The sequence below is a fragment of the Rosa rugosa genome, chromosome 6 (genome assembly GCF_958449725.1).
Source record: "Rosa rugosa chromosome 6, drRosRugo1.1, whole genome shotgun sequence".
Classification (NCBI taxonomy): Eukaryota; Viridiplantae; Streptophyta; class Magnoliopsida; order Rosales; family Rosaceae; genus Rosa; species Rosa rugosa.
Window position 1 is genome coordinate 14,924,404 of NC_084825.1, and position 12,288 is coordinate 14,936,691.

A 12,288-nucleotide genomic window follows, 5' to 3' on the forward strand; every position below is an offset into this window, starting at 1 on the left:
CATATGCACAAGAAACTGATAATATAACCTATAAATATAAAAGTTAAAAAATTAAAAGAAATTCTAAAAAAAAAAAATGTAAGCATAAAATCATGTAAAAGATGAAGCCTTACGCCGGAAACGAGAATTTAGGGAGAAAAATGAGACACGTGTCAGTATAGTATTGGACATGGGCTTTGAAAAGGAAAAATTGGAGCAGCCTTCCTTGTGTTTCTGGACTGTTGGGATTCCTATTACAAGTCTTTTTTTGGGAATACTTAATATACAAGTCTGAGGGAGAGAGTTAAGAAGAAAGAGAGAGTTGGGAACCCTAGGAATCTAGGAACTGAATAGGAAGCGGAGACGCTTCGTCTCCATTCGGTTTTGGGTTTTTCATACTTCTGTATAACGCACAGGTCTCTCCATCTCCCTTGTTTCAATCTATAATACTATTTACGTGAAAAGTACGTTGAACCATTTTTCTGTCTTGTTTTGTTTTGGACCTTTTCTTTGATATATATATTTTGTGGGTTTCTTCCTTATACCATATATTGCTTTAGAGACCGGCCTGAAGAAACTTGTTTCAGAGTGCTGGGTTGGTTTGCTTTCTTTACACTTTGTTTTCGTTTATGACTCTGATTTTCGGTCTCGGGAGAGCTCAGTGTACATGTAATAACAATTTTTCTTTTACCAGAATGGTATAATAATGACTTAGAATAGTGTTTTTGCTGTATTTATAATTTTTGCTTTGTTTTTTGTGATTTCCGAGTGCTTTCTGAGTGCTGTGCTTTGTTCCTAGTTAAAGCCTCTCACCTTTTTATTTCTTGGATTTAAGTTCTTTTCCTTGATAAAACATTCTGTTTCTGTGATATTGGTTTCTTCAGAAAATCTTTTTGGAAATTTTTTTTGCCACCTTTTGGACTGGTTTTGAAACAATAATTTTTCGTCCCTGAGATTTTCAGATGCCATTTTTAATGTTAATTTTGGTCGCAAATTGAATCCCACTCCTTTTGTGTCAAAAGCTTCGATTGAGGTTAACTGGTTAGTGATCTGTTGTAAAAGCTGAATACCTGAAGCTAAATTTGAAGAAATTGCTGTTTTTTTCATTAGTCTTTAATCTATATCTTGTCATATGTCCTTACACGCTGAGAAACTAAAATGGTATAGTACGACAAGAAATAACGATTTGACATTTTTTTGTAGCATGATTTTTCATAAATCTTTTTTTTGTCTATGGTACATTAATTTATTGATATATCAAGTAAACCATGCCCGTTTGATACAAAGCTAGACCGGCTCAATGAACTAGTAGACTAGCTTAGATTCACCTCGAGCTAGTCTATTACTGTAAACTACTTATCTAAATTTGATGTACAATGTATTGTAAAACTTTCTTAGTATATTTCAGCCTTTTCTCTAAACAAACATTTTTACTTCCTTCCTCTGTTTTCCCCATAAAAAAGCTGATTTTCCTAGTATTTCTAACAGCATCGTTTATTATTCTTTCTTTTTGTTTCTTACAAATGCTGATACGACTTTTAACTTTTGCTGGAATACAGAATTCTCCGGCCTTTTTAGTTTATATGTAACATGATCTTTTCAAAAATACTCTACATGAGTAGTAAGTTATTAGGCAGATAACTTACATTCACTATGGGTGGAGTCTCTTCAATGAATTGACATGTAATTTTGTTGTTATTAGTTGCTTAGGATCATCATTTTCATACTTGCTTTGCTTGAGTGGATTGTATCAATTCTGTCTTGAAATCTATTCTATTGTGTGGAATGTCTCTTATTATCTTTGTTCTGATCACATTAGTTCTTCCATCTCGGTGGTAACAGGTGCCTGTAATGGTCTCCTAACTACAGCATAAGTTGGCAATTGTCAAAATAAGTTTTTTTGATAGAGATAGAGATAAATAATTTCAAAGTTTGTCATTACTTTATACTTCTATCATTTTGCTTGCATTTTACGAAACTGTGTTATTATTATTCTTGTTGTTGTGCAGGTTCAAGGAAATGGGTTCTTCAAATCCCGAAGGAGCCGAACTCCCCCCTCCTCCGCCCATTCCGCCAAATGTTGTCCCAATTGTAGCAGGAGAAAAACCTCTTGAACTAATTAACAAACCATCTCCTCCAAAACGTGTTCCCATGAAAAGGCCTGGCATTGGATCTAAAGGTCAAAGCATTTCACTTCTTACCAACCATTTCAAAGTGGGATTGAACAAATCTAATGTTGAGTTTTACCATTATAGTGTAATCCCCTGGACTCTGTCTCTCTTGCCCAATATTTTGCAGTATAGATGATATTTTTATAATTTATCTTGTGTTTTGTAAAATGGTGTTACAGATTGCCATGCAATATGATGATGGAACCGAAGTTGACGGGAAAGGCATTGGACGTAAGGTTCTTGACAAAGTAAAAGACACATATAGTGTGGAGCTGGAAAACAAGGATTTTGCTTATGATGGAGAGAAGAGCTTGTTTACTGTTGGGCAGCTCCCTCATAAAAAACTTGATTTCACAGTAGTACTGGATGACATATCATCAAGCAGGTACTTATATGTGGATCATGGTGTATCTCTGTTGCTTCCTATTTACTTCTGGATATTAGCTCAGTGGTTATTTTGCACACAGGTCTAGGACGAATGGGGGATCTGGAGGCAGTTACTCCCTAGAAGAGAGTCAGGGCGATAGGAAGAGAGTCAAGCAGTCATTTCAATCCAAAACAATAAAGGTACAGGTCAACTTTGCTGCTAAAATCCCAATGCAAGCAATCGCGAATGCCTTGCGAGGTCAGGACTCTGACCATTTTCAGGAAGCAGTTAGAGTTCTTGACATCATTATACGGCAGAATGCAGCAAAGCAGTAAGTAACTAAGTACCCAAGTGGTATATAAATCCTCAGTCATTCTGCTCTTATTTTTGGTGTATCATAATTTTGTTTCTCTCCAGGGGTTGTCTCCTTGTTCGGCAGTCTTTCTTCCATAACAACCCGAGGAACTTCATAGAGTTGGGAGGAGGGGTGTTAGGCTGCAGGGGTTTCCATTCAAGCTTCCGGGCCACGCAAGGCGGCCTATCTCTGAATATGGGTTAGTTTCTAAAAGACGGAAGGCTTGGCTTTCTTTGTTATTCTACTTAGCTAATCACTATCCTTGTTGGAATATAGATGTGTCCACTACAATGATTGTAAAACCTGGTCCTGTTTTGAATTTCCTCATGGAGAACCAGAATGTCAAAACTCCTTACCAGATTGATTGGAATAAGGTAACGGTGGTCTCCTTAATTGTTGAGATTTCATTCATGTGACATTTTTCATGATTTGAGTTGCTTTCTTTCATAATAGGCTAAGAGGATGCTAAAAAATCTAAAGGTTGAGACCTATGCTTCCAAGATGGAGTACAAAATCACTGGATTGAGTGATAAACCCTGCAAACAGCAGACGTAAGCTCTTTCTACCTTCATCTGTGGCATGTTATTTTAAAATAGTAGTAGCATCTCACATTTGGTTTTCGATACAGTATATACTTGTATTCCCTGCAAATTCTGCAATATATGTTTCCCCTTTTTTATTTGTTTCTAGGTTCTTTTTGAAATCAAAAGGAGGACAGGATGGAGACGGAGAAGAGATCACTGTTTATGAGTACTTTGCCCAGCATAAGCACATGCAGTTACGCGATTCAGCAGATTTTCCCTGCATCAATGTTGGAAAACCAAAGAAACCTTCTTACTTTCCTCTTGAGGTGATATATTATCTTCAAACATACTGTTAAAATGAATACCCCTAGTTAACTAATAATTCCTCCATGCCTCTGTAGCTTTGTAATTTGGTTTCCTTGCAACGCTATACCAAGGCTTTATCCAATCTCCAAAGGGCTTCACTAGTGGAGAAGTCTCGGCAAAAACCCCAAGAGCGAATGTCAACTTTGCGTGATGTGAGTTCAGCCCTCCACATGATATATAGCGTAATCTTTATGCTTATACTTGCTGAGGTATGAACTTTATATATGTTCTCTCAGGCACTGAAGAGTAGTAAATATGAGGCTGACATGATGCTTCATTCTTCTGGAATATCGATTGGTACAGAATTTATGCAGGTTGAAGGCCGTGTTTTGTCAGCCCCAAGGGTAAAGCATTCTCGATCATAGTCATTTTTGTTTCCTTTATAATTGATCTGGCTGAGTGTGTTTTGGATGCTCATTTCCTATATTTATTGATACTTGGCACAGTTGAAAGTGGGAAATGGAGAGGATTTTTCTCCTCGGAATGGGAGATGGAATTTCAACAATAAGGTGCTGTATCTTTCATGATTCTTCTGCTTCACCAGTGCCAAATTTTGAAATGTTTCGGATAAATTTAACTCAGTTACCCATGTGTAGAAATTAGTAGAACCTGTAAAACTAGAGCACTGGGCTGTTGTAAATTTCTCTGCTCGCTGTGACGTTCGCTTCCTGGTCAACACTATGATAAAGTGTGGAGGCATGAAAGGAATTGTATGTGAGATCCATTTATCTTAATCGTACCCCAAGGCTTTTCTGCTGGTATTTGGTGTTCTAATATATATATATATATGTATATATTTTTTTTTTGTTGTAGTCCATCAACCCTCCGTTTGATGTGTTTGAAGAGAGCATTCAGAATAGACGTGAGTCAGCTCTGAGTAGAGTAGAAAAGATGTTTGAATATATTAAGTCCAAACTTCCGGGACCACCTCAGTTTTTGTTGTGCATTCTTCCAGAGAGGAAGAATTCTGACATATATGGTTAGATCACAATTCTTTTCTTCTATTATTGTTCTCAACACATAGGCTTTAAGAACTTGGGATGTGTGTATTAACGATTCCCTCAACTTAAGGTCCATGGAAAAGGAAAAACCTTTCAGACGTTGGGATTGTAACACAGTGTATTGCACCAACTAAAGTGAATGATCAATACATCACAAATGTGCTCCTGAAAATTAATACAAAGGTAAGTTACAATGACATCAATTGTTTGAGTTTAATCATTTATGCAGCAATCTTGATCTTCTTTGTTTTATCTGCCCATATGCAGCTTGATGGAACCAACTCCTTGCTAATGGTGGAGCATTCTCCTTCTCTTCCCTTGGTTTCCAAGTCCCCCACTCTGATTTTAGGGATGGATGTGTCACATGGGTCACCTGGACGTTCCGATGTGCCTTCTATTGCAGCGGTAACATTTTTTCTTCAAGACTGCACATTACACACTATAGTTTTTTCTCCACTGCACATTACATTAGTTTTTCCCATAAATTTTACTAGTATTGCATATTCCACATTCTCTTAGAGATTGTTGCTGTATTATGTTACGAATTACATATTAAAAGGGGGAATTTTGTAGGTGGTCAGTTCCAGGAAATGGCCTTTGATTTCTCGTTACCGAGCTGCAGTTCGTACTCAATCACCAAAAGTAGAAATGATTGCTAATCTGTTCAAGCCTGTGTCTGATAAAGAGGACCAAGGCATAATCAAGTTGGCTCCTATCTCCCCCCTATACTCTGCCACCTTGATTGATTTTTTTGTGAATGTATAATATATATACAAACCTTTACTATTGCGGTATGAAATTGTTTACATAGATTCTGCACTTTGCAGGGAACTTTTGTTAGACTTTTATACTACTTCAAACAACAGGAAGCCAGAACAGATAATTATTTTCAGGTATACTGTTGTTTAACAATTATAATGAATTCGATCATTTTTTACTCTTATGATTTTTTTTTTGTTTGATGTGTAAAGTATATATAGACTGTGTGCTTGTTTGATATTCTTTATCAAACCAAATAGCCATATTCTACAGATCAATACCTAAAAGTGGGAATGAAAAAGGCATCAATTTTTTCAGAAGTAAATAGGAATATAGATAACCTTCACTAGATCTTCTTACCTCCTTGTATTATTGTTCATTTTCATAGTCAGTGACTTCAGTAGTTGCCCACATTCAGTGTGGGACAAATAGTATCACTCATAAAAAGTGCATTTAATCCTCTCTAAATCACGATATGCAATTTGTGGAGCATTTACACATAAACTGTACTTGCTCTTGAATTAAAGGACAAAGACTTGTGCTGTTTAGAATGTACGTCCCTTGGAAAGGTTTCAGTAATGGATTAGGATTTAGGTCTTAAACCCTAATGTATGTGAACTGTACGTCCCGTTTAACACTTTTTTTGTAAGCTCACTATCTATCTATGATCATTTCAAGTTCAAGATTTGATATAATGGAATTAGCTTAACATCCTTGTTGCAGTCTTTCACCAAGCTTATCTTCTCTGATTACCTTTTTGGATTAGAACAGGCTCAAGATCTGGATTTTCTTACTACTTACGAGTTGTATTTTCATTAAGTTTGTAGGTTCAGATAAACTCTTGTTTAGGTTTGTTACATTAACGTTGTATCAGCTTATTAAAATCCTGAGTTCAAAAAATGCCTCTGGAGCCTGGAGGAGTAATAGATTTTCAGCATAAAATATTACTTGATTCAGTAATTAACATGTTGCATCACTCAATCATCTATACTTAAATGTTCTTGATCTCTTATCCCCCAGTTTTCTCTTGTTCAGGGATGGAGTGAGTGAGTCACAGTTCAACCAAGTCTTGAATGTAGAATTGGATCAGATTATTGAGGTTTTCACATAGCCAATCTACATTTTCTTTGTACATGCTTCAGATTAGTAAGAGAAAATGTCTAACTTTTCTCTGGGATTCTTTATGACTTGCAGGCCTGCAAGTTTCTTGACGAGAGCTGGTGTCCAAAGTTCATGGTTATTATTGCACAAAAGAATCATCATACAAAATTTTTTCAGGCTGGTGGTTCTCCTGACAATGTTCCACCTGGTTAGTCACCTTACCATTGGTACAAAAATATGTCAAAATGTTTTGGAATCACGCTTATCTTTCTATCACTTGATTGCAGGGACTATTATTGACAACAAAGTCTGTCATCCAAAGAACAATGATTTCTACTTATGTTCTCATGCTGGGATGATTGTGAGTATTCTTGACCAAAACCTGTTGTTTCTGAGTTGGATGTTCTCTAAAGATTTTTATCCACTAAATTCATTGAATCCAGAAAGTGCTTTAAATCTCTCTTTGGTGTTTGTGGAAATTATAGACATAGCATGAATTATTGCTAAATGAACAAAAGCTTGGTACCTGGATGTCCTGTCTACTTAATAAAGAAACTGAGTTGACTTTGAATTTTTTTATGTAGGGAACAACTCGTCCTACTCATTATCATGTTCTATATGATGAACTTGGCTTCTCAGCGGATGACTTGCAAGAACTTGTTCATTCTTTATCATATGTGTAAGTATACTTGTGTTCATTCTTATGTTCTTTTTTTTTTTTTGTTCTTTTTTTTTTTTTTGTTCTGCTTCTTCCATAATAAGTTGAGTAAGTTGTATACCTGACTGCCTATCTTTGAATTTTGTACAGTTACCAAAGGAGCACAACGGCCATATCTGTAGGTAATATATTATCTTCTCTTTTGGATTGTTTGATACGTAATTGAAATTGAACTCTTCACATATGCTTAAGAAAGTTCAAGGAATTAAGGAAAAGAATTATAGTTTAATGCTTGTTAGTAACTGGACTTAAAATGATTGCTTGCGTGGGTTCTCTTTCCGGTAAAGATTCAAGGGGAATGATAGCAACAATTAATATAAGAGACTAAAACTTGGATTTTGAACAAGTTTGGTGTTTTCTGTTTACTGCAGTTGCTCCGGTATGCTATGCCCATCTAGCAGCAGCACAGAGGAGTCAGTTTATTAAGTTCGATGAAATATCAGAGACTGCTTCAAGCCAAGGTGGTTCTGGTGGTGTTACTGTTGCTGGAGCTGTGCCAGTGCAGGAGTTACCAAGGCTACATGAAAGTGTCGTCAACTCCATGTTCTTCTGTTGAGATTTAGGACCGGTTTCATATCCCATGGTGATGGTGCTATGCTACACTGCTAGCTTGCTGGCAGTGGGAATTTTAGGAGGGATTTCAAGATTTCAAACATCCCCATTGACTTTTAATGGTTTTACATCACACTGAATATTGACTATTTTGAGGATATCCAAAAAAGACATGTTAAACTCACATTTTGGCATCTGTTATTCGACTTATTTCTACAACTATTCTGACCTTTGTTTCTACTCTGCTCGTTTCTGAATAGATCTGATCATTGGAAAAAAGTGAGTCATTGGTTAGTATTTAGTAATATGAGTGCAGTCAGTTTGGAAAACCTGATACATTGAGTGGGAAAATGATTGTTTTGAAATCTGAGCAGAGAAACAGAGTAAAGAGAAAAGAAAAGTATGAGAAAGAGTAATACTTTGATGTGGTAAATTGATTCTATCAATTGAACCCTAATAATGAATCTTAGTGTTAAATATGACAACAGATATATTGGAGAACTAATCAGCTGAAGTATCACATCGTTAAATATAACCACTGTCTAGTGTGTTTTGATGTTCATCAGCTCGTTCTTGGAGCTTTCAAGCAGAAGTGACGAATATAAAGCTTTCAATCCAAATTTGTGTTTCATCTAAGAACGATTCTGTTTTTATTTTATTTTTTTAAGGGAGAACAATTCTGTTTTGTATTTTGGAGTTTTGATGTGTTATTGGATGTGTGAATGTCTAGGAATCATGTGAAAAGTTTATTTTGTGTTGTGTCCCATTTGTTGCTAATTTGTTATTAGCAACAAAACAAATCATATTCTAAGTAGCGTTCATAATATAAACCGATGTTTCTTGGATTGCAAGTGTTCGTCTATTACATACAAAACTCGGGACAAAAACAAACCTGCAGCATCACACAGGCCGACTTGCTAGTATACAGCTAAAGATTCAGTACAAAATAAGTGACAGAAATCTCATTCCATCCTAACATTGCCAAATATTAGAAGACTACTAGAACTGAAAGATGCTTTTAGGAACATCACATCTGAAGTATCCTTTCCTCTCAAGTTGCACTACATCTCCACGCTTCAGATTTCTCATGTTGGGATCCCCAAGGGCTGCTGTCTCCTTTTCGGTACGTGGGTTAAGCACATCAACGAAATCCTCGCCTTCCTCAAGCTGCAATTACAAATTAAAACAACCAACTCAATTACATATAGTACCATCATGGACAAGCTAGCAATAAACCATCATGCGTCCAATTACTAAACCCATAATATGATAAGCTAGGTGTAGAAAACTTCACGCTTATTTAATGGCACATACCTTCTTCTTTGTTATCAGATAATCAAACTCCATCAACGAGATCTTAACCAGTTCATCTAATTCAGGCAGCCAGGTAAGCTTCAGTGTGGTGGTTTTCACAGATCCTTCAAGATGCAAAACCCCTGTGAGCGCAAGATTTCCGTCTTGGTCTTTGTCAATCTTCTTAACAATGGCATTCCCCCAATCCATCAATGTCACTTCCTCGTCTACTGATATCGACTCTGCATCAGCTCGATCTATCCATATGCTCCTTGTGAATGTTGTTGCCTTCTCTCCAGCACCTTCATACTTCTTATGCCTAGGTATTATGAGGACAAATGGCTTCTCAGGGCCATTAGAGAGAGTCAATAACACTCGTCCCTCTTCAATGACTGCAGTATGTCTTGGGCATACAGGATCAATAATCTTCTTGTTAATTGTCCACAGTTTGTCCCATTCCATAAGATTCAGATTCTTTGAAGCCCCCTAAATCATACAAACATTAAAATTCAGTTACCAAATTCAACTTTCAAAGTTCTCCATATTATAAAACTAAACTAGTACAACTATGAAACAGAGGACATAAGAAGCATTAGGCAGGTACTATATTTCAGGACCAAATGGTGCTTTCCTTTAGGTCATTCAGCCATGCTTTTACTCATACACTTCTCATCTAGCAGTTAAGGTTTTGTAAGATGCTAAGACAGATATAAATCAAAATACTGTTGTCAATCATGGTATGACAGACTAGTGGTCTTACCTGCTCAAGAATGAACTGTATCAATGCTTCCACTTTGAGACCTCTACGCACAATGCCTTGAACAGTTGGGAATCGAGGATCATCCCATCCATTGACCTTGTCTTTTTGAACAAACCACAAAACTTGCGTTTGCTGAGGAGTGTATAGACCATGTTCAACCTACTGAACTCATACACATGCACTTTTCTCAGTCCCATATCCACTTGAATCCGATAGTACTGGGCGTTGCGATCATGATATTCACTAGATCGAAGGGCATGAATTATACCTTGAATGGAATCAACAAATGGACAAGCAAAATCATAAGTTGGGTAGACCTTGTACTTGGACCCTATCTCTTTCCTATGATGTGGCATTGGATTGCAACGATAATAAACTGGATCTCTGAGTGATTTATTAGGGTCCTGCATGTCCAGCTTCCCTCTAACGCAACACTGCAGACCCCTCTCTGAACCTGCTTTCATCTCCTTCCACAGTTCCAAATTTTCCTCTTTGCTGTGGTTTCTACACTTTGACTCAATCCCATCCATCCGTTGCTTTTTCATCTCTTCTCTAGGTGTATCGTCGACATATGCTTAACCTTGGTTAATCAGCTTCTCGGTCATATCCATCAACTCATCGAAGTGAACTGGACTTATAGGTAACCTCCTCATACTTGATACCCAAAGTCTGAATATCTTTGAGAAGATTATCCACAAACTCATTGCTTTCTTTAGCAGGATTAGTATCATCAAACCGCACAATAAGCTGACCTTGATACCGCTGAGCAAAATACTGATTCAGTAAAGCTGCTTTCGAGTGCCCAATGTGAAGATAACCACTTGGTTCCGGCGCAAACCTCAACTTCACCGCCTCTGGTAGATCTACCTCGAATGTTCCTCGGGTGGTTCCTGCTTTAGTCTTCGACTGCTGACTGGATGGGTTTAGGGTTTAGGTGAGCATTTTTTCCCGGCACGCCACGAACACACTTCTGCATGGACCTTGTCCTTCATAGACACGAGCTTGGTTGTATTTTGTTGAAAATTCTATAGCCTCTTTTTTTGCGGGTTGTTGCAAGCTGCGGAACCTTGGCAATTGAGCTAGGGTTGGGTTTTATACTTTTATACAAGTGCTTTGGTTTAGGGCTTAGGAGTATAAAAGGATATGCATAATTCCATTAATGGACAAGGATTTGCTTTAGATTTCTTTCCCATGCAGGAATTGTCGTTTCCATCTTGGACAAGAATTTTTTTTTTTTTTATCTGGAGATGAAATTAGAATTCGATGCTAAAACTATTCAGCGCAGCTAGCCCAAAAATCATCCCCATCCATTCTTAAGACATTTAGAATTTTCATTTGCAATTTCATGTTTTCTTCCCCAGCAACAAAATAAAGGGTCAATGAGAATTAATCAAAAAGCAAACCCATTTTGATCTACCCTGAAGTCTGGAACAAAATGCTTTTTCTTCTCTTCACATACCAAAATAATCGAATCAAGTCCTGGGACTTTAGCTCAATTGTGGGTCAAATTCGTTGGCCGCAAGAACCGTGCCTTTATTTCCCCAAGTTGCTCTTACAGTTCCAGATCCGCCACCAAATCTTTTTTTCATCAAAGCTCTTAGATGATGTCCCCAAAGCTCTGAAACCATTAAAGAAGACGACTTTACCAAAACCCAAAAGAGCAAACATGGAGAAGAAGCTCTCAGATGTAGCCATGGAAGGAAGCATGAAGAAGCTCAATGCAGACTTTGATTAATCCGGAAGAAACCAATACTTCCAATTTCCAAGATCCACAAAACTTTCCAATTTCCAAGATCCACAAAACTTACTCGATTTAGACAAAAAATAAAGAAGTGGATCCAAACCGGTCCTCTAATGAATGCAGAATTCTCCTAGAGTTGGAAGAGAAGAAGAGGACGACATAGTTTATCAGTTGTTAGGTCAGGCACTCATAAAATAACAAATTTCTATAGAATGGACTTGTGTCAAATGACGATAGGTATACGTATGAAGTTGGTCAGCCAAGTTTTATCCTTTCTCATCAACCCTAGGAATCAACAATGGTAATGCTCTCAGAGGTTCATGGATATGACTGCGGTCAGACGAGGCAAAACATTCTTCTATGGGCTTATATAACCCCCATGTGACGGGGATTGGCATCGATGACATGAATGATGTCCTTGATTTCCTTGACAATCCTTCAACTGTCTTGTATTATCTCCTTTTCTGAATTCTGATCCATTTGGTATCAAAGCCCTTGATTCAGGGCAGGCTAAAAACTATCCAAAAACCATGGACTACACCCAAAAACTACTCTTTTCTTTTGTTGAGGAAACTAGAATTTTGTTTTGTGTAACATTATT

At 37.2% G+C, this 12,288-nt stretch overlaps 2 protein-coding genes across 2 annotated transcripts; one reads left to right on the forward strand and one right to left on the reverse strand.

Annotated features, from left to right (window-relative positions):
* The first annotated feature begins 270 nt into the window (after nucleotides 1-270).
* Nucleotides 271-8,077, forward strand: LOC133717135 (protein argonaute 4A-like). The gene is made up of 23 exons (XM_062143791.1): nucleotides 271-395; nucleotides 1,989-2,235; nucleotides 2,330-2,535; nucleotides 2,618-2,848; nucleotides 2,935-3,071; nucleotides 3,149-3,246; nucleotides 3,326-3,423; nucleotides 3,563-3,722; nucleotides 3,798-3,914; nucleotides 3,999-4,106; nucleotides 4,209-4,271; nucleotides 4,359-4,472; nucleotides 4,576-4,741; nucleotides 4,834-4,946; nucleotides 5,031-5,168; nucleotides 5,337-5,467; nucleotides 5,591-5,656; nucleotides 6,558-6,621; nucleotides 6,717-6,831; nucleotides 6,911-6,984; nucleotides 7,208-7,302; nucleotides 7,432-7,463; nucleotides 7,713-8,077. Exons 2-23 carry the CDS (start codon nucleotides 1,999-2,001, stop codon nucleotides 7,895-7,897), a joined length of 2,748 nt encoding a protein of 915 aa, XP_061999775.1. The 5' UTR covers nucleotides 271-395; nucleotides 1,989-1,998; the 3' UTR covers nucleotides 7,898-8,077.
* Nucleotides 8,078-8,738: 661 nt separating this feature from the next.
* LOC133715360 (glutamate--tRNA ligase, cytoplasmic-like) lies at nucleotides 8,739-12,252 on the reverse strand. Its single transcript, XM_062141838.1, is given in 4 exon segments — nucleotides 8,739-9,060; nucleotides 9,208-9,672; nucleotides 9,947-10,068; nucleotides 10,071-12,252. Coding segments are annotated over 4 exon segments (1,176 nt in total). The 5' UTR covers nucleotides 10,492-12,252; the 3' UTR covers nucleotides 8,739-8,892.
* Nucleotides 12,253-12,288: the final 36 nt, after the last annotated feature.